The sequence below is a fragment of the Salminus brasiliensis genome, chromosome 18, assembly GCF_030463535.1.
Source record: "Salminus brasiliensis chromosome 18, fSalBra1.hap2, whole genome shotgun sequence".
NCBI lineage: Eukaryota > Metazoa > Chordata > Actinopteri > Characiformes > Bryconidae > Salminus > Salminus brasiliensis.
This window is the reverse complement of record NC_132895.1, coordinates 18,400,301-18,422,868: the sequence shown is the minus strand read 5'-3', so window position 1 is coordinate 18,422,868 and position 22,568 is coordinate 18,400,301. Positions and strand designations below refer to the sequence as shown.

The 22,568-nt window shown below is 44.4% G+C and overlaps 1 protein-coding gene across 2 annotated transcripts; it reads right to left on the bottom strand.

The window, feature by feature from the left end:
* Positions 1-489: 489 nt before the first annotated feature.
* LOC140539932 (pecanex-like protein 3) lies at positions 490-22,568 on the bottom strand. 2 transcript variants are annotated; one of them, XM_072662787.1, is made up of 35 exons: positions 20,191-22,568; positions 17,082-17,290; positions 16,524-16,629; positions 16,360-16,399; positions 16,069-16,158; positions 13,739-15,502; positions 13,254-13,553; positions 13,075-13,132; positions 12,831-12,972; positions 12,580-12,737; positions 12,308-12,461; positions 12,177-12,209; positions 11,894-12,065; positions 11,643-11,753; positions 11,180-11,271; positions 10,974-11,083; positions 10,755-10,860; positions 10,570-10,662; positions 10,229-10,379; positions 10,000-10,144; positions 9,576-9,753; positions 9,346-9,454; positions 8,772-8,901; positions 8,596-8,654; positions 8,283-8,498; positions 7,867-8,120; positions 7,489-7,719; positions 7,273-7,376; positions 7,024-7,171; positions 6,184-6,414; positions 5,520-5,794; positions 5,168-5,334; positions 4,849-4,965; positions 4,269-4,669; positions 490-3,786 (listed from the first exon to the last, which is right to left on the bottom strand). In XM_072662787.1, the coding sequence occupies exons 1-35, from the start codon at positions 20,341-20,343 to the stop codon at positions 3,619-3,621; spliced, it is 6,975 nt and encodes a 2,324-aa protein (XP_072518888.1). In that variant the 5' UTR covers positions 20,344-22,568; the 3' UTR covers positions 490-3,618. The 2 variants fall into 2 exon arrangements, with proteins under 2 accessions (XP_072518888.1, XP_072518889.1); XM_072662788.1 differs by lacking the exon at positions 4,849-4,965.

Sequence of the window (22,568 nt, the reverse complement as noted above, 5' to 3'; positions counted from 1 at the left end):
GTTGCTGAGTAATAATCTCAACGGTTTAATAAAGGTCTGAGTTTACTTGTAAACCCTGTAATCCGAAACATGCACCAACACTACCTTTTACACACACGCACACGAGACAGAAGTAGGAAAACCAAAAAGCACACACTTACAGTGACTGCTCCGCAAACAATGACAAAAAAAGCTTTAATTTAAATAGAAGGGGAAAAAAGAAAATCACATAAAAAACTGTACATTACTTTGAATATTGAATAACAGCCTTTAAATAAAACAATCCCCCATAGAACTAAAAGATGATTAAAAAAAAGTGGGATGTGTACTATTTTACAATAGTTGTGCAAAAGCTGTATTAATCGATTTCCTTCTCGATACGGCTTGATTCAAAGGTCAGAGTGCTCTTCCACACTAGGTGTCAAGCCTCTGCATAAAGGGGAATACAGGAACACGGCTCCCCCAAGACTCAAAGTAGTGTCTTTCTTTGAAAAATAACCAGAAATCCAATAATAATAAAATAGATTTATATATTTTTAAATATATATTTATATACAAAACATGCTGTACATAAATGGCAGAGATTCATTCAATCCCTTTTATTATTGACACCCAAGACTGTCCAGTAACTTGTGCTTGCCTTCCTGCAAATAAGAAAAAGAACTCCCTGTAGCTTTGGAAAAAAAACAAAATGACACTGAGAATGAGAGAGAGTGAGACACACAGAAATATGGTCCTGATGGAGAGAGACAGACATGTGGGGCCTCTGCCCAGCTCTGACTTGTCGATAGTAATTACAGTCTATAGAAAAAGGGTCATTGGCTGACCATTGCTTAGCATGTGTGTGAGAGTGTGAACAGAAACCATACCGGACCTCTCCCAAAAAAACAAAAACAAAACAAAAGTGAGCAAAAGACCTGAGGAGGGCTGGAGAATGCAAGCAGTGCCAATGAAACCTTCACCACAAACACACAAGGCAGCTGACAACCAGGGTGAGGGAATACAGTCTGGTCACAGAACTTCCCAGCTAGTGTTGCAAGGACATAAAGATCATGGCATCTGTGTACTCATGTGTGGAAACAAGCCGCTCTACAGCTGCACTTACTCTTTTTGAACATCTTGAAGTTCTAAGCACTTTAAGTGTTTGTTATTGGGATGAATTGGGGCCAACAACATTGTGTAGCTTAGAGATCAAGCATTCCCTACAGATCCCTATAAACGCAAATGCACCCAAACGAGCTTCGCAACATTAACCAGCAAAGTATCCGCATTCTGGCCTGAACAGCATCCATTGGAAGGATTTCGTACTGGTTGACGTTTTTGATGTGAGGCCCTAGGTGTATTCAGTATTCAGGGAAATTCAGATTCGGAACAGAATTAGCAAAAATAAGGGACTCCAAACCACCACGTGAATGAGCATCGGTCTGACTGGTGCATCAGTAACAACCTATCAGTCATCCCCAGTGAAAACATTTATATAAACTCCAACAGTTCGATATATTCAATATTACACACAGAGATCAGCATTAATATATTTCGCTTGAACTTCTTTGCTGCGCTGCATCCCTTCCTCTGTAAGGCACCATTTACAAAGCCTGCACCTGCTATGTAATGGCCATCATGACCTGTCCAGTCACGCACACACTTAAACAAATGCATCAGAGAGCAAACCAAAACTTTAAACACTTCTTCAGGTGACAAATCCGATCCCCTCACACTTGAAGCTCACTTGGACACAATGCTGCCTTTCCACATTTCCAGCCAGAGGGCCCACTCCTTCATGCTCTCTGATCTTCATCAGTATTCCTCCTACAACAGCTAATACCAGTACCTTTTGACAGCAGTCAGCCAGCACTTCATTTGCCTATTCTCAAGGTGGGAGATCAAATAGGAAATAAACAAACAATCAGGTAAGACAGAGAGAAACAGAAAGAGAAAGCAAAAGAAAGAGAGAGAGGCCTTATTCCAGTTGAATTATAATGCAAACGAGACACTGTGAAAGAGGAGGTGGTCACAAGAGGTTACAGTTCAATCTGAGTAGAGTCACTTTTCCAGTTAGTATCAGCGAGTCACAACCCAACTCAAGGGGCAACAGTACACCCACTCCCACCACCTTCAAATGAGATCAGCAATCAAATAAATATGTATTTGTTTTATATTGGTATAATCTTTATTCGTTTTGTTTTTCTCAGTTCTTCCAACTAAAACGCTGGAGATTAAAAGTCAAAAGGAGCAGTAGTTTGGTTAGTTCTATTAGTAGGAGAGAGGGTGAAGCAGTAGCAGTAGTATCGCAGTAGGGGGAGCTGTACTGCAGGTGCTTGCAGGGCCTTAATAAGAGGCAGAAGAACTAATGTGGTGTCATTCCCACATACAGCAAGTCCATAGCTTTGGGAGAGCGGTCAGAGAGATGGAGAGGGTTGGGGGTTTCAATTGTCACTGGCAAATGTGTATATAAAAATTTGTGTAGGAGTGGGGATACAGGGGGGGAAACGGGGAACGGAGGAAAAAAAAAACAAAAAAAAACAATACACTAATTCAGATGCTAAAATTCTCCCCTTCTATATTTGAGCAGAACTGTCAGGGATCCTTGCATCTTCTGCTTCAGTTCTGATCCACCTGTTCTATGTCTAACGCATTTCAGACCCTCTGTCCTCTTCTGGATGGGCTATAAACTATGCAGGGAGGAGCACCAAAAATGAAAAGATGTGTCTAAGAAATGACACTGTGCGTGGGTGGTGTGATCCCTGAAGCTGGCCGACAGGCTGGCCACGGGTTGTTACCCTTGACTGTGACCATGACATGATGGCTACTTAAGGGGCGTATGAACTCAAAGTGCTATGGTTTGTCAAGCGGCTTTCTGGAATGTGTTCTGTGGTGTAGAAGTTGGAGTGGGTGAAAGCTCAAGTCCTTTGGTGCTTCAACAGCAAACAGTAGTTACAGGCAAGAGACTCTGCCGTGTTACATGAAGGGGGCTCTTTGACTCTTGGAAGAAAGGAAGGGGTGGAGCTGAAAACTAAAAACCATACTCTATTCAAGATCCGTATCTGAAGATCCTATTGACTACCTGTGCTTAACAGCACATGCGGATGGGATGCAGGGAGAGAGGAAGGCTTAAGTCAATGGTCATTTGCTACAGAGGTCATAGAGTTCCCTTTTTGTTACAGAGTTGAAAGGAAAACATCTCATCAAGGTTTTGAGAATCTTCACACACCCACCATTACATGGAGAAAAGTCTCTTCGGATTGCACTGGCTTGGCTTTTTTTGGCTCGAAAGCCTTGAGGCCAAAATGGTAACCAGAAGCCCCATCGGAGGAACCATCATACAGGTTCATGACAGCTTTGCAAGGTTGAGACCTGAATGTGAGTTTGCCATGCAGCACGCTTGTCTAGTGTGCTCTCAGAGTGAGACAGCTGAAAATGCGTCCAATAATCCATGACTTCAAAAGGCATAAAGCACAAAAAGGGCAACGAAAGGATTGAGCAGGTCAGCTTGACTCGATGCAACAGAGAGCTCCTTTCAACTCTTTGTTGCCTTAAACGGGACGGCTGGAGCAGCCAAAGGGCTTAGTGAGAGACTGGCTCCACATCCCAGCTTTACTTGGTCTGGGCCTAGTTGTGCAAGTTCATCTCTGTGCAGGCTCAGCGCAGGTGCTCAAGTAAAGGCAGCTCTGTAGACTCCTCCCGCACGCCAGGGGAATCTGATGTAAGGGGCGTGGTCTCTGTCGGAGGGACAACACTAACTGTTTCCAGTGTGGGGCTGGCTTCGGTGTGGGGTGCAGGTGAGACAGGCTGGAAAGCCTGGGATGCCTGGAAAACAAACATTTCTAAATGAGTTCAAAACATAACTATTTACAAACCATACAATTTGTCTACTTAACCCAAATGCAGTGGGTTACCCAAGACGTGTTTGGTTTTCAGTTTAAACTGCAACTACAAGACAAGTAATGGAAATGTATGCAGATGGTTTGTATGATACTAATTGGTGGAGTATACATCACAAACATCTAAACAAGGTCAAGGGAAATAGTGTCAGATTGTCAGATTGTGTGACAGACCGTTATCTATACAAACAGAGGAAGGCATGCTGCATAGTTAGAAACCTCTAGTAGCACACCTTGGGGTCTGAGGTTTATATGCAGCAAACAATAGACCCCCCCCAAAAAAAAAGAGAAAAAAAGAAGCAAACCACAGAGACCGAGTAAAGTTGTACTATGAACACAGAACCAAATACGCAACAGATTTAAACATACAAGAACAGGCACACAACAAGACTAACTGTCTCTCCTCACCTGAGTGCGGATGCTCTGAGACAGTCCTCCATCCCCCTCCATTGCTGCTGGCCCGTTGAAGCCCTTCCTACCTGACAGACTCCATTTACTATAGAGACCTTCATAGGGCAGCCCGCTGCCCTGGCCGAGCCCTAGTCCCAAGCCCCTCTGGGATGCTCTGTGGCTGGGGTTGTCCTGCAGACTGCCCGGACAAAAGCGCTCGGCTGGCGGAAGGACCACAGAGCTGCTGAAGGACAGCTGTGAGCTGGAAAGGTGCTGGCCCAGCAGCCCCTGAATGGAAGAGGTCCGGTGGAGAGAGTTGACCAGGCTTGCGTCCATTCTACATTCCGACTGGCTCAGCAGGGCTAGTGGGAGGGGCTGGGAGTGGACAGGCCAGCTTGGACCTACAGGGTTGTCAGTTCCTGTGAACAAAGGGCAGGGATTTAAAAATGTAGAGCCTGAACATGGCACTTCACGTGAGTAACTTGGACTTGTTTTCATGAAGTGGGTGAAGTGAATTTTTATATAGGTCCCTTTAAAAAGAAAAATGACATCAAATATAAATATAAACATAAATGACTGACTGCTTTTGGTACTGCACCTTTAAGACGGATATGAGATAAAGGAGTTCTGTTCTGATTGGCTCTCCTGTATTGTGTCTCACTCAAACAGATCTCAGAGCTAAAACCCTCCTGAGAACTGCAACAAATGGCTGGGGCTAAATAGACAGAGATGTGAAGTAAATGAGAAGGATCTCTTGACATCAGAGAAACTGTGATTACAAGACAGAAACTAAACTGTTTTTGCAGCTTTTTTTCATATCCAAAAAGAAAATAAACTGGATCAGATATTGGAAGAGAAAAATAATGGATCCATTATGTTTGATATTTTGTCTAAGACATATGTTCCAATTGGCTTACCCATTGATGGCTGTACAGCGGTGGGGTGTGACTGGGGCACAGTGGGTGCTGAAGTCTGGGGAGGGTGAACTACAGGATTGTTGCTAATGGAGGTAGATCCACCGCCACAGTCAGAGTCCTCGATATTCCCTCCACTGTTACAACCGGCACCACAGCCCTTCTGGAGTCTACAGGAGAAATGAGAGAAGGGTGAATCAGTCAGTACAAGATCAACTCACCAGAGATTTTCTCACCATGTAAAAACATACTTTAATATTGTGTAAAAACACACTGCCACTGATACATGCACTGAAATCAGAGGGAAAGAAATGTGAAAGCAGCTTTTATGTCTATGTAAAAGTGTGCTTCTAACCTGTCCCAGCTGCTGATGAACCAGGTGTAGATGTTGTGCGGGCTAACAGGGCCTCCCCAAACGGAGCGGAGCTGGGTGTGCCCCCCAGCATATGAAGTGGTGAGGGGGGAGACATAGATGGGGTAGCCAATGGGCTGGTCACAGGATGAATTGATCATGTTGCGCAGGGCCTGCTTTGCGTTCTGGATGCTGCCACGCTCAGGGTTCCGGTTCCGCAGGAAAACCAGCTCCTGCTGTTGACCAGCCCACAGCCCACGCACGCACTCTCGGTTCACCTACAGAGGAAGAAATCATTTTTGTTTTTAGAATTAGTATGTTATTCTACATACACACATTTTTTTTAGCTGTAAAACAGAGCTCCAGTCTTCATTACTTAATTATATGAATTGTTTTTCTGCTTGTTAAATACACTCAAATACATACAATGATGAGAAGCAACTGTTGCGGTAATTAGAATAATGATCATTTGAAACAGAAAAAAAAAATCTGCTGGACACTACCAATCAAATGTATGGACATGGTTTGCAGCAGTTTTATTAGAACACTACCTCATATAACCTTTTTTTTTTTTTAATTACTGCCTTCTCTAAACTCTAAAGGCAGTTAATGACCATGCTAACATTTGAAGCCATAAAGCAAAATAAATAAAGTGCCAGCGGTTTACCTTGATGACTCGAAAACTAAGGAAACGCTTGTTCAGCATGATGATTTTGTACTCATCGCTGCCATCGTCCATAACGTGGCGCAGAGCTAACAGTGAGGGCATGTTGGCCAAAATGGCACTTCGCCACACTGGGTCACCCTCGTGGGAGATCAGCATCTTCTCCTCGTTAGCTGTGATGGCGTCATACAGCACAACTGGATCCTCATACTCATCCGGAGAGGTGAAGTGGTCCTATAAACAAGGAGTCGATAACGGAGTTAGGGAGCACATTACAATTTAAAATTGTGTTAGGAATAAAAAGGGCCTACATGAATATATTTGTATTTGAACTGACTAGTAACTTTGACAGTGCGCAAATAACCGATCCAGTTATTTGAAAACATCCTTCCAAATCATAGAAAACACATATCAGCAATGGACAAATGTTTACATTTGATTTATATTTGAGTGATTAAATTTTGACTGAACTCCAGAGAAGAAGCTTTTCATCTTGTTTGAGTGATGCTGGGCTGCTAGAATATCTGCACCATTTTAGCATTTATAACCCAGAAAGAAACATTCTACATAACATTTCTGTATTAGTATCAGCTCATATATACACAACACACACACACACACACACACACACACACACACAATATTGAATGACCTTTCAGTAGTCATAGTATTAAATTTGGGTCAGATTTTTGCTGTCTGGGGTGTACATATATAGAGCACTTTCCATTCCAACCTGCTACCTGCAAACCTATTTTTGTCCATCTATGAATACACTGCAGCATTATCCCAGAGACCTAATTTAAGAAGGATGGCATTGGCGGCTGAGAAATAAGTAAGCTCTACCTGATGCAGTTTGAGGGACATGCGCACCCCGGGTGCCACTACCCGATTCAGGAGGTCCATATCTGCAAACACCCACTCGTCTCTGGGGGAGGTGATCCGAAAGTCACCCTTGAACAGAGCGTGGAGCCCATAAAGGAATGGCTCCAGGCTGTCAGATAATGTAAAACTAAGTTAGAGTTGGATAAGCAATATACATCACTGCTCAGACCATTTTTCTACTGCATGAAATTTCACATCTATTGTGTTTACCTGGCAGACATACTGTGGGATGCCGTGCCCAGAGCCCTGCGGCCCAGAATGCAGAGACCGAAACAGAGTGTGACCAGAGGAGAGTCTCTTTCACTGTCCACAGGCTACAACATAACAGCAAATAGGGGACATTAAAACTGAGGAAGACATTGCATCTTCATGTACCAAACCACAGTAGACAATATACCAAAGCAGGTCAGAGTGAACTTTGCTAACCGTCTGTCTGCGGCTGTTACAGTACTGGATCCAGTCCAGGTAAACCATACAGAAGGCGGTGGGGGTGATGCCGGATGCTCTATGGTCGTAGTCTTCATCAATGTTCAGGTTAAAGGTTGGGTCACTGTCCACATATGATGCACTGAGGCAGGGTCTTAGTGCCTCTTGCACCGTCTCATTTGCCAGCCATTCCTCTAATTTGGGTGAGCGGCTCACATAGTAGATAATACTCTGCAGAAGACATGCTCAATGTCAAGTTTGTGGTACACTAAACAAGCAAAGTCAGACAGAAATTGTATGTTTAAACTTCTATAATGTCATAAAATATCAAAAGTTAAATGTGATAAACAAAAATGTAATAAATGATCTCAGCAGTACCTTCACGTAATACGTTATTAGTATCTTGCGCAGGTCGAACACCTGCAACATGGAGGCAGCATTGTTGTCGCTGATGCTGTAACCTTCCAGGACGTACTTAGTGGCTGCAACCTCCCAAGCCAGCCAGCGTTGGCCAAAGGCAGCATTGAAGGAGAGCATGTGAGGCAGGTGACCTGGCTCGCAGCAGCAGCAACCCTCATCTTCCTCCACACCCTCAGTGATGGCCTCCACTTCCCGCTGCTGACAGTATGTACCTTACCACAAAGGCAAGACATAAGAGACCAACCAAATCAGGTATTCATGTTCTGATCAACATACCCAAGAATGAGACCATTGTAATAAAGCATAAAGTAATAGATTATTTAAATTAATGCTGGACCCAGCACTAAAGCCTACATTTGACTGAGGTAACTTACCCCTGAATTCGAGTCCTCGTAGCTGGAAGGTGACGAGGCCATTGCCGATCTCAATGATGTGCACAAGAGCGTTGAGGTAGTCAGAAGCCAGAATAAAGCAGTCCCCCGTGCTGTAATTCCCCCAGCGGCCCAATAGCAGGTCTCCACACAGAGAATGCTGCAGCGAACGCGTCAGATGCTCATAGAAGATGGAGTTCAAATTGTTGTCATCAGCACCTTTACATGGAAGAGTGTGTCAGTAAACAAATGGAACAGTAAAAAAGAGAAACATAAGGTAAAAATCTTCATGAAAAGAGTGACTTCGTTCACTCACCAGGGTTGCGGTCAAGCTGTGTGGCCAGGCGTGTATTGGAGTGATCCACCCTTTTAGTACTACAAAGTGAAAGGATACAAATATTCAACATACTAATATTAAAAACAGCAGAACAAAATCTGAGGAGACATTTCATTACAGCCATTCCCAGACTCTCATAAAAAGTAACAGCTTACTTATAGTCTCGCTCCCAGAACTTGACAGGGCGGGTGTACGAAGTGACGAAGACAGCACTGCCCAGCACAGGGTTGAGTGGAGTAGAGAAGAGGGCAGAGAACACTGCCTGCACAAACAGCATTGCTGAATCTGACAACAGCAACAGCTAAGGAAGACAACAGTCACTACAAGCAGCAGTAACTAAACTACTTATTGTGAAGTGATTAGCATAAATGAAGATCAAAACACTGACACCACAAAAACCATCTGGCCTCAGGACACAATGCAATATGGGCGGATGGGCCACCTTTCACATCTTTACAGATCTTCCTGCTGTTACACATGCTGTAAGAGGATACAGCTGACAGGATAGTTATTTAATATTATGAATAAACCGATGTAATGTAATGGTAACATTTCAATTTGACAACGTGAATCTGGCAGTTGTTCTTTACGTTTCAGAATTTAATGATGAATAGACCAATAGGAAAGTTTGAAAATGACGTGGATTAAAATCTTTTTACACTGACAGTAGAGAAGTTTTTATTTTCTTTATCTTATTTTGTCTATGTATTATAACAGGGTGAAGGATACGAGGCACAGCAAACGGCTGGGCGAAGGCGTGAAAAGCTGAGCCCCAGGTAATCTGCCATGGAGCGATGTAGGTCAACACAAAACGCAGCTTATACAGGAGGTCCCACAGCTGCAAAGACACACAATTACATTTTTAGGCCAATAATCCATGGGAGGGGGGAAGCAAAGCCAAATCAGACTTTACAAAGTGTCAGACATAATGCACATTCTAAAAAGTCAAGAGCTCAAACCTTGCTGAAGAGGATGGACATGAAGTAGTAGTCAAGCAGGAAGGTTTCGGAGAACCGCGGGTAGTCGAACCGGAAGAAGAGGACGGTGAAGCAGAGTGTGACATATTGGTGGGAAGGTATGCAGAAGGATGAACGCAGCAGCTTCATTCCAGCCACTGAGATGAACAGAGCTCGGCCACTGATCAGAACGAGAAATAACACTGCTCATCAAATTACAAATCAAAGGGGACGCAAAACAAAAACCCTAAAGCTTATAGTCATGTAGACGACCTGCAACACTGCTATTTGATGCGCTATTTGATTTTAGCTTTTTAAATTAAAATGTTCTACAGAGAGACTGCATTGTCTGCTAGTTTTCTAGTTGATTTAACACTAGGCTGAGAAACAGCCAACGTGGGTTACATTTGTATGAGGAGGTTCTTACTAAGTTCCAGGCTTGTCAGGGTTTTGGCTCACACTGTGGGCCTCAGTGGTCAGGGAGTTGAGCACCACAGCAGGGTAGATGAAGTACTTTTCCACACATTGAAGCCAGGCATACAGCTTCTCAAACCACATCAGCTGAGCTGCATCTGCAACATACAGGTACCATATACAGTCTGTTCTAGAAGCATGCATGTGCATGAATATGCGCACAAGAGTGTGCATGTCCTTACCACGGACTTCAAACTGGCTGTACTCATGGGAGCGTAGCACAGGATGGGCCAAGCAAAACCAGGGCAGCTGCTTGCGGAGCTGAGGCAGTAGGTAATGAGTGAGGAAGCCCACCACACCAGCCAGAATATACAAGACAAAACTGAGAGCAGGCTGAAAAAGAGGGAGGGGTGGAAGCAATTTACGAACAGTTTAAACACTAAGAATCTCTCACTGATGTTAACAGGCGATTCCAAGTAGCACAATTCTGCTAATCAGCTTTCCTGATCATACTTCAAAACATATAGATCCTCAGTTGTTCGATCTAAAAACAATAATTGTAAGAGCGAGTCTATTGACCAACCTGCAGAGCAATGAAGACAGTACTGGCACTGATGGCAAAGGTAATAATGGCCATGAGTGGACACATGACCAAGTCAGAGTGTAAAATCTCACTCTGTAACAGAGAACAGAAAAATAAGTGAGGAGGACAAGGGTTTTAAAAACAGCTACGCTCTTCAGCAGTGATGAGTAAAAGTGGCCTCTTACCACAGAGCTTCGCAGTTTCTCTGGCAGAGGGTCTTTGATCTCCAGTGGGGGCTCCTCAGGTGTCCGGCCCTCCAGCTCTGGAAAGAATTTGGAGCGCACCAAAGACCTACAACAAATCAGGAAATAATAACAAAAGGAGGTATTGTACTTTGTAAAGGCACTAAAACAGTGGAGGCACTGAAACCGTCAAGTATATCTGAATATGGAGTTGACACAAACCATAGGATGGTGGGATCACTGCTTTGCCTGCTCAAGTGGTAGGACAAGGCAAGGAGGAGGCCGCAGAATACAGAGAAAAGCACTGGCACGTGAGCCTCTCCCCATGGAGCCTTTGGAGATGCATACAAAGGACAAAAATCTTGACATGACAAATCAGCATTCATGATATCAGTTGTCTTAGTCATGTCTCAGACCGGTTCACTTACATTGATGGCACCTAGGCAAAACCCATAAACCAGAGCTGCCACCAACACACTGCGTAGAAGGCTGTAGATGGAGGACAGGGGGCTGGTGGTGGCTGAAAAACAAGTTCACCTTGTTAGACTAGGGCTGCACAAATCTTCAGGACTGGATTCTTCGATGTCCAGACCAGTGTCCAGTATAGTTTGATTAGGTGATTTCCCTGTTCAAACCTGCTTCAGTTCATCTTTTAATTTCCAAATCTGGAGAGTTCGAGCAGGGAAATCACCTGCATTAGTCACCTGCCTTCCAGGGTGAAGTAAAGAACTGTGATATACAATTTTTCATCCTATATATCCTGTTATCAGCAGGATATTGTTTTTTGCAATACCAAAAATAAGCTTTCTAACTAATCACAATAATGATCTGTGCTGATAGGTCATGGTGGTCATATTTTCTAGCAAAAAAAAAAAAAGCACAATTTCTCACCAGTTCCTCCAAAAACATGCATATCCACTTGCTCCAGCAAACACATGAGAAAGGTATTGACCTGAGGTAGAAGCCCAAAGAGGAATATGACCGGGAAACACAGGGTAAAAACTGCAAGAAAGGGGGGGGGAGAAGAAAAATAGAAAAAAAGTCATTTTTTGCATATGTGCGACAAACACAACATGATACTGTATTATCCGTATTCAACCAGAATCAGACGTCAGGGGTTTGATAAAAACAGTTGAACTGACCTATGAGCATGTCTCTAGCACAGAGCAAGAAGTGGCCAGAGAAGAAAGTGACTCCATACAGGGAGACAGGCTGCAGGCTGTCAAAGTGGCCAGCAAAGTGAAAGACCCAGATCAGCACACAGCACAAACAGAAGTACACTGGCCGGCTGTACACGATGATCCAGTTATGGCCCTGTGCAAAGACAGCATATAGCATTTACCAAATATGCTCTGAAATGGGACCTGAAACAGCTGTGGTCATTTCTGAGCGTAGACAAACTTAAAATAGCCATTGTGTACTCACATGCATTGGGGAAGCTGCATCAGGCTGCACACTCTGTAAAAGATGAAAAGAAAGAGGTCAACGGCCATTAAAAGAAATCCATACAGTACAGCTACAAAATCTTTAACTAGCGATCTTGTGCTTGTGCTCACTTTCAATAAGGAGTACTGGCAGCTGGCGATGACTAGGCAGAACTGGAAGACCCAAATGTCCCTGAAAAAGCCCTGCAGCAGCAGGAGGAAGCCGAGGAAGGCCACCAGGCTGGCCAACACCACTGCAAACACGTTCTCCCCCACCCGGCGATTTCTGAAACACAGGTAGGAAAAGTCTGTAATACATATTCATGTATGTAAAGCAATTCCTTATCACAAATAAATCCTGCAAGTATGAGCCACCACACAAATATCACTGTTCGCAGCCTCACCTGTCTAATAAGGCCAGCAGGGCCAGGCGATCGTAGCGCACTCTAAGCCACTTTCCTGGCAGCACCCACATTCTGTAGTACTGTTTAGGCTTGGCCTTCTCCTCAATCATCAGTGTGTTCTCCTGAGATTCATGCAGGGACTCGTGATCCAGGTCAAACTAGAAAGAGGTGGGTTTCAAACAAAAGCTATGATGTTAGGATATGCTGAGTATGAGAGTATGTTCGAAAATGTGAGGGGCGGTGCAGCTCACCTCCGGCATTTCCAGGGGCACCCTGCGAACCTGCATGCCCTGAAGGACAACAGGTCTGGGCTGCAGCATGGACAGCACTGGAGCTACATCCTGTACATCGGTCGACGTAAAACTGGAGGACTGTGACTGTCTCTCTCGCTCCCTATGAAACAAGTGTTATACACATCAAACGCCAATCCACCAGAACCAAGCCATGTGTTGGCTTAGTAGCAATAGGAAAAATCTCTATTTGGTTAAGACTTACTGCACAGGGTCCTCATAGCCACCTCCTGCAGGCCCAAAAGTATACGACCTTTTTATACCTGTCAAACAATGAAACTCTGAAGATGAAGTGACTCATGCAAACTCATCACCCTCATTCACTGACAGTGGTCAAATTCTGTAAAAAAAATGCAGTTTGGCCTAAATAAAGTTTGCTCTTACCACTCTCATCGTAAAAATAGTGCACAGCTCCCTCTGAGGTGTCATCAAAGGTAGAGGCCTCATGAACGCCACTGCGGGGGAGCAGCAGAGAGGAAGCAAACTGCAGGGCAGTGGGGAGGGCCCGTGTACGGGAGTGAGAAGAAGTACGGGCCCTCTGGAGGTCCTGGAGGCTGGGTGGTGATCCCATGGCGGAGGGAGGTGGGGTGGGGTTGCTGCCTGCATTGTGCCTCCTACGAATGGCCTGGGTTCTCTTTACACTGCTCACTGAATCCCGTTTGGTCCCTTCCTCAGAGGCCAGGGCTGCAGAGTACAGAGCCAAGAACAATTTAAGGAATTTTAAATGGACCAAAACTGTTCAAAATCAACAGTAGTAGATTATAACTATCTGCAAAACAGAAAGAAGAAAAACCAAAGGTGCCACATTGTTATAAAAAATGTTTGAACAAACTGTGGACAATAAAGGTTGTAGAGTAGAGGTTGCTCACCTCCCCCTACAGCTCCTTCCTCCAGCAACTCTCCTGCCCTCCAACCGGTGTGGTTCCCTGCCCATGAGCCCCCCAGAGAGTCCAGCCTGTGGTGAGCCCTGGGATAGGCCTCAGAGTGCCCTGTGCGAGCTTCCAAGTCAGACTTTGATATGGTGAGGGGCCGTGGGGCAGGAGTCGAAGAAGCCGGTAAAGGCAGGTGGGTGGAAGCCAGTGTGCCCGTGCTGGTGTGTCCACCACCAGCCCCGTCCATACTGAGCACTCTGGCATGAGTCTTTGCACTGGCTGTGCTGGCCGAGCGCTGAGCGCCGCGGGAGTGAGAGGGGCCTACTATGTCTACCTCACTCGGGCTGGGCAGCTGAGGGACAGGGGGAGCAGGTGGAGAGGAAATGCCAGCATTAGCCAAATCAGGGGAGTAGCAAGAGGTGGATGAGCTTGAGTCATCTTCATCGTCATCATCTTCATCATCCGAGCTGAAGCGGCGTTGGGAGCCCAGGCTGGACCCCGCACTCATGTCACTGCCGTCATCCTCGTCGCTGGAGTCCTCGAACAGGCTCTCGCTGTAGGCTTTGGTGCCAAGACGGCTGCGGACAGGGATGTAGTCTCTGCGTTGGCCACGACTGTGCCCATGACACCTACGGTAGGAGCCGCAGTCAAAGCTGCTGCTGCCAGCAGCTCCTCGCTTACGGGGGGCTTTCCTGCGACCAGGCCGATGACCCACGCTGCCCCCAGCACGCAGGAGCTTCAAGTCTTTGGGTCGCACCACCTGCTGCTGCTGAACCTGCAGGGAGGGGGGTTCAGTCAACAGATATGGGGGCGAGGTAACTGGCAGGGCCGGCTCCGAGCACACCAGTCCAAGTGCCAGTCCTGACGGCACTGAACTGGCCTGCCGTGGCGGAGGGAGCGGGGGAATGGGGATGCCTCTGTCCAGGTCGCAGGGCTCAGAGGGGCCACTGCTGGAGGGTGAGGAGTCCTGCAGGCATGAGAGAGGTGGCTGTGCGATATCTGCAGACAAAGGGGGCACGTCCTCCCCCTCCACCAGAGTTCTGTCTAGGCCCTGCCCAGAAGGAAGCTCCTTGGAGGGTGAACGCAGCAGTTCGCTGTCTGAAAGATCATCTGTGTCGCTGCCTCCCAGGAAGGCAGAGTCGTCTGGCAGCTGGCGGATGCCCTGACCCTGAGCCGGAGTAGCAGAGGTGGGTGCAGTGGCTGGATTTTTTGGCTGGCTAAGCGAGGGGCTCTCTAGCTGAGTAGAGTCTGTCTTCTCGCTGCGGTAGCTGCTGACCGTGCTGAGGGTCTCTCGGTCTGTGGCTGCACCACCACCACTAAAGCAGCTGTCTGTGGAGCCGGCGGCCAGCGCTGCCCCACCACGGCTGCCCGGACACTCAGCACCAGGTGCAAAGGTGACAGGGTCGAGACCAAGACCCAGTAGGTTCTCACTCAGCTCCTCGCTCAAACTGCTCTTGATGAGGGGGCTGAGAGGTGCGTCGCCCAAGCTCTCTGACTCAGCCGAAGGGCCCAGGGGAGAGTAGCCCCCCAGTGGACGATCTTCAGGGGTCCGATGAGGTCGTTGCTCCACCACTCCATCCACAGCTCTGCTCACTGCCACCAGCTCTTTTTCTTCTCCGTCTTCTTGGCTGGAAGGGGATGGGGGAATGGAAGGACAGTCTGCTGGCTGCAGGGTCCCAAAGGCTCCACTCACTCCCATGAGCGCAGGGAAATCCCCAGCCAAGGCTGCAGCTAGGCAGGACTGAACCACACCGTTTGTTCCTACAGAGACACAGACAGCATGTCATCACCACCTACTTCAAAGGATATGCCTTTCAGCCTGGCAGCCTAACCTTGCAACAGCACTGCTTCAATTCAAACTAGGCTATGTAAATTTAGCCTTGGTTCCCTGGTTAGATCTACGCTGCAATTTTTGGCACATTCTTCAAAACAATAATCAACAGTCATTTTATATAAATAAGGCATTACCAATAACTTAATTGAATAAAATCACCATGTATGAAATGTAATATAACAGATATGGGAGCTATGTATGCGTGTTCAATTCACCACAATTGGTTTAAGTTTTAATAAACTGCCTGCTCACAGATGGCTCGCTGTTCAGAATGCATATTTATACAAGAATCAACAAAATATCAGAAGATAACAGTTGCATTTAAGCCTTTTTGGTCACTAGACTAACTAGAGAGGCTAATGTGTAGCTAAATAACATAAATAACTACCCAATAATTTAGTATTCTTGCACATCAAGAGTACGTAAGAACCAGTGTTGTGAACCACTGCTAAGGTTCTGTAATTCTGTACAGTGGCAATGGTATAGGTCTTACTGATCGCATCATGAGAGTTGTGGCGAAGGACCTCTCTGTGCGTAGAGGTCACATTTTCACTGCACTGATCTCGCATCAGCTCTTTCACATCTGCAAAAGTACCAAAACGAAAAATTACTTTCGATTTATTAGCAAAATTAAAAATTACTTTTAAATTTGAGACAAACGCAGATTTGAACCAACATCATTGACCCTTTAATACCAAGGGCAGTGCAAACCTACTGGAAGGAAACGGGCGTTAAATATTTAACATGATGTTTTTCTAAAACCATAAGCAATAACGAAACATACCCTTACAGCCTCCTGGGTCTTCAAGTTGTGGCAAAAATTCCTGGAGAAAGGGAGAGTAAAATGTGTCTGAGATCACTTCCTACAAACTTGGGAACTGAAAACAGTTACACTAAAAGTTCTCTCTTTCTACTACGCAGAAAGGGCTAACTGCATTCAGTCCTCACCGACACTTGGTTCAGTCCAAACAGGGAGTGCTGGGAGCTGCATCGTACTGGAGGGGTCGAATTTACCTTTCTGAACACAGTCATCTCCACACCACCCCCACTGTCCCTAGGGAACAGACACAGTGACATGAGCTCAAAGCTAATTAAGGCATAGAGGGCTGCTGAACAACATAAACAGGTGTCTTTGAAACCTTAAAAGACAAATGCAAATATAGTTGTAGGCCTGTCACAATCATTACCTAATTACCGGGAAAGGAATAAGACAAAGCAAATAAATTGTTTATTTGGATGGCAGATAATCGCTAGACAGAATTTCATGATTATAAAAGGCCTAAATGAATAAAAAAAAGGATAAAAGCTGCCAATTTGCTGACATTTGCAAATACCTTGACCTTTATTATTATTTTTTCATACATTATCATCTTTATGCTTATTAACAACATTTGCATTTCTGGTGGAGTGTAATTCAGATTCTATGAATTTGCCCACAATAAGTAGTAAAAGCTTGACAGAAATCCAGTTAATCCTTAACAGACATTTGTAGATACAGATATGTACCGGTGTTGGCTGCCATCATGTGCTCCAGAACCGTCGTCACCTTCCTCTATTCTCTGGGGGTCTGTGGTGAGCGAGGCCTGCCTCTTCTCCACAATTTCCCCCAAGTCAAACATGGCATGCAGGCGGAAGTTCACTACCTTTATAGCAGTGAAGAAGACGGCCACCACAGCACAGTACGTCCCTGCTACCACTATACTGGGTGGCAGTGCCTGGAGAATGACAGAAGAGCAATTAATAACTATGAGAGGAAACAAGGTCTTTCTCTACATCAGAGGTGGCAAACATACAGGCTGCTAATCCGGTTAGCTGGGGACGACACAACAGAGTCTCAAACTCCGTGGCAGAACCAATCAAAATCGGGGAGGGGTACAAGGTTATCGAATTCTTCCAAACAGTGAAACCAGCACAAGTTCATGTTCTTTAGAGGCTAGCACAGTTAGATCTAAAAAGAAAACCCACAGAATCAAAACAAACACGGAATACTGTTCATGAATAGGTTTGTTGGAACATATGCTATTCACATTATTAAATTATAGACCTGACAGACTATGTAGAGTTGAAAGTTAGGGTTAGTGATTCAGTGGTCCCCTCAATCTTCAATATCGGACAGAATGCAATGTGGTCTGTTACCTCAAATGAGTTTGCCACCCCTGCTCTACATGATTTTAAAATCAGGGCCAGAGGGGGGAAAAAACGCTGACAGACATGCCTATGCCAGCCTGTCTAATTATATTACCAGTCTTCCCAGAGTTTAAACACATGACCTAAAAAAAAGTCGACTGGTAAAACCAGTGTTGCTGCAGTTTTGCTACAGCTGAGGAGTTGATAAGACTTCACAAGGCGTGTTCCTTTGTCAGTGGCTTTTTAAATTGTAAGACTAACACAATGGAACAAAGCAAATAGCAGTTACTGGCCAAATTTTACCCAAAAGTCATTTGTGCAACCATTTCTGCACGACTATCAGGCTTTCAAAGATTTATTTGAACTGTTTTTCTTCTTCATTATTTCATCCACTTTTTGCAAACTTATTTTGTACCAGTTCCACTGGCGGCAAAACAGCAAAAAAAAAAAGCATGACACCACCACCATGCTTAACAGCTGGTACTATGTATTTGGGAATAGAATGCCTTAACGTTATTCCTCCAAACATAACACAGATCACTGTGCCTAAACAATTCAACCTGTTGTCTCTGACCATATAACTTTCCTCATTTTTTTTTTGTTGCTTGAAGAGGTCAATTTTGGAGCAAGGTTTTTTTTTTGCCCCTCTTGAACAGCAGCCTCTCAGTCAATGGCGACCCAATCTAAAGAGCTTGAAATCTGCAGGTGCCCAAACATTTGCACAGTACTGCAACATTACTTAACATTTCTTATGCTAACCCTCTTAACTGAAGCTACAATATAGTCAGTATACTACTTAGAAAGCTAACAGGTAAATAACGGTTCTGGTATGCTGAAATTTTTACAAATGTGGTTACATAAGACCATCCTAAATCCTTAATGATCTTAGGTTCTACTTCTAAGGATCTACAGCAGAAGCTAGTATGTGAGAAACACACATGTCAAGATATTTTTAAAAACTTTACACCAGAGGTGGGCACTGGGGTCCAGAGTTAGGAGTGTCTGAGCAGGAAAGCACAAACTGTGCAGGAATCTGGCCCTCCAGGATTGAAACAATCCAGTTTAAATTTATTTGCATTCAAAGACATTAAGATTTTATACAATTATTTATAAGCTAGATATTTTACTGTCACCGGCTCAAAATGTGACCTCTTCATATTTATGAGCCTCTTGCTAGCTGGGGAACGGGCCTCGGAATATATCAGCACTCATAATTCTTTCCAGTTTACTTCCTAAAACTCAAAATGAAAATCTTCAAGTTGCAGTGAACAGAAGTCAGCTGACTCCCAGCCCTGGTTGATTGCAGGCTTTAAAGGAGGAAATATCTACCAAAGGCATTCATACAACAAAATGACTGCATGCGAAAACCATACACAGAGCCACACCATGTGAAAGAATGCCAGAGACGGCAAGATAACATTTTGGGTTTGCTCACATACCCCTGCTGCTCTATAAAACAGCATCTATACTTTCAAACTAGGTAATGTAATGGCGCAGTGAAGGTCTCAAATATTTAAGGTTATATTTTTTATTTTTTTAGTTGAAGGGTTGGTCTATATTGCACTACCTATATTTAAAAAGAACAGCTTAAACAATCATTTTGGCAACAAATGTGCACCCACCAGCTGTTAATGAAATAAATTGTAACCAATTCTACAATTCCTTGATGTTCATAGATATACAGCATATTGGTTTAATAGCTCAAATGATGCTACAAATAAACTCAAAGAAAATGACCAAGTAATCTGTAACATTTACAAAAAGTTTAAATTTTAGTTCTGGTCTAACCTAGACATGCAAATTCTGACCTATTGAACCATGCATGTTTTGAAAACACAAGCAGGTCTTTCTTCACTTACCTACAACTACATTTATTTGATTATCACATTTGAATAAAAGGCTCCTAAGAGCAAGACCACTTAGCCTAACAGTCAAATTTATGACCCCCTATTTTCCCCAAAGAAGACAGGGGTCCAACAACGCAGCTAAACATCACTAGCTACAATACAAAAACATAACAGTGTGCATCATGGAGATGTGACAACGCATTGTAGAGAATAGTCATATGTAGAGCTGTGCAATATGACAATATTTTATTGTATTGTTAATATCAGGTCGCACTGTATCAGTACTGTATCCCCATACTAAAACAGACTGCAGTGCAATGAGGGGAATATGCAAACAAATTACACACACAGAAAATTTGACATCTTGAATTGTGTGTGTGATGGTATTACAGCACAGTAAATACCTAATCTTTAAAGAATAAAGGATAAGGATAAGAGACTGTCATTTGCATCTCATGTGATACATGGGGTGGAATTAAATTTTGATCAAGGTTCCAGTTACACCCAAATAGCAATAATTGAATAAATAAAATAGAATATAAAATAAAGAAAAATAGGAAAGTGGGAAAAGTAGAGAAATGAAAAATAAAATCTAACGGTTAACATTTAAATAACTACTGTACATTACAAGTGCACCTTACCATGTACAGGAAAAAGGGGAAGGCCAAAAGGAATATCCAGAGGTAGAGGTGGAAGCAGTTGGAGAAGGTGCTCTGATGAGGGTCGACGTACCAGCCTCCAGTCAAAGAGGCCCATACACCCTGGCGCAATATCTGTAGTGCTTGAGAGCCCATCTTTATCGTTTAGATGAGAAGCCACAAGCCTGGACTGCTTTCCGTGTAGCTGAAGCCTCCTTCTCAAAGTCTCTGCAGTAGCACATCCATTGGGAACCACCGCTGGCCGTTCATCAACTTATCAAGCAAGGCTGTCCAACAATTAGCACTGACTGAGATAATTAACAGAGTCCTAGTCTGTGCTGCTTCTGTACAAACGGACAAACTCACATGCTTCACCAGAAAAGCTTTTACAGTGCAGTTCATGAAGGGCTTTTGGCACAATTTGGACTCAATGACTACTCGAAAACATTCATCTTGAGCAAACATCAAAACTGCTTGGTTTGGTTTCTTCACACTTCTCCAGCACTTTGAAATCACTCACTTCAATAAATAGAAAGGTCATTCTCCTCGCATCCTTCAGAACAACAAGGAATATCCAGATCTTAAACTCACTGCAGACTAACAACAACAACAACACTGAGGTGTGGGACACGTGGACCACAATACCTAACCTAAATCAACCAACATGGAAAAAGCTACTCTTACTGATAAGACTGGGTTATCTTGTAACCTTAAAACTGTCAGCAGATATGCATCTGAAAGCGCTTAAAGAGCACGGCAAAGACTTTAAATGTACACTGTGGCTATTAAGGGTTCAAAGCTGGCTACTATTGCTGTATTCTAGCTACAGCTACGGTAGACAGCTTCAGACCCCTGAGATGTTGCACACCAGCATCTGCCAAGGTTCACAACAAGGCTGGAAACCTGCTCCATTTGTAATGATATGTAAAGGGAAATATCTAGTGATGCTAACCTGTTCTGATAAAGAAAGCAGAGAAGCTGGCTGGTTACATTACTATTTTAACTTTCATTACTGAGCTTGAAAGCCATCTGGATCTAGGCCGAAACAACGCCAGCCGCTTTCTCATCACCTCATGTCGTCTAGTCTTTACGGCCAATATTTAGGGAAGCAGCTACTAGCTAACTGTCTGTTAGACGGGCACTGCGAAGGCGTTAAATTCATTAGTGGGTTAGTTAGCTCTAGCTAGCACTAGCTAACTTAGCTACCAACCGCTGATACCCTGACGACAACGAACTTCAGCTAGCAAGAAAACTAAAGCCGCTAGCTCTATCAATTATAGCACTGAAATAACGTTAGCCTGACTATTCCAGTTAACGCAAGTTTAGAAAGGTATTTTCAAGCTAACGTTAATTACCTATTATTAACTGAATGTCTATCAAAAATGTCACATTCAAATTAGAGGTTCTCTTATACAGCTTGTCAGCAACCGAGCTAGCTAGCTTGCTAACAAGCTACCAAGCCTTTAACAGCGGGTTAGGCAGAACTTAGACTGACTAGCAACAACAGCAGGAAAGTTGACAGAGCAAACCAGCAAAACCACCAGCACCCGTTATCAAATCAACCCCGACTTCTTAGCTACTCAACATGAAAGTGTTGAGAACAGTGCTAGCAGGTCTGTTGCCCAAGTTGATTAATTCTGCCAGAACTTCTCCCAGTAAAGCATCTCTTGGTTAACGTTAGCTGGCTAAAATCACTCGCCACACTCTTAGCAGAGGAAAATGATGGAAGTCAGGTTTCGGTAGCTAGCTAAAATGCTCAGCTGCTTCTCTAGAGGCACTGGCAGTCAATTTAACGGCTAACGCAAAAGAACTGATCACATAGCCAACACCCAAGTCCGGACTCGGAAAGCCCAAATTCGCAAACTAGCTAGCTAGTCGGCTACTTAACGAGCACTAAGGTAGCTAGCTACAGTGTATTCAGTTACATGAGCGAGGCCAGTCTGCAGTGAACGGAACCCAGGGACAGAGCTCGACAGCCTCCCAAAATGAAATCACTATCGTGTCTAGCGAGGTCGGGGCACTCCCAAAAACAACGAATTGAACACACAAATGATCGTTGCACAGATTCCAGTAAAACCTCCTGCCTTCTTCATGAGTCCGGAGGCTGATGTTATTTCCTTGGCTAGCTAGCTCGGCGGCTAGCAGCTCGCTGACTGATCATTGTGTTTAATGAAGCCAGCAAGCTAACCGACTAGCCTGCTAAATCTGGCTGATTGCCACAGAATCTACACACATATCCACACAGCCGCGGAGATAGAAAGCGCCGAAATATCTGTCGTTATTTAAGTGTTCGTCGTAGCAGCCATTCTTGAATGTGTCCCAGCACAGTGTGTGATAAATCCTCCAAATCTCGCCTTTCAACCTGCTAATAACTTCCACTG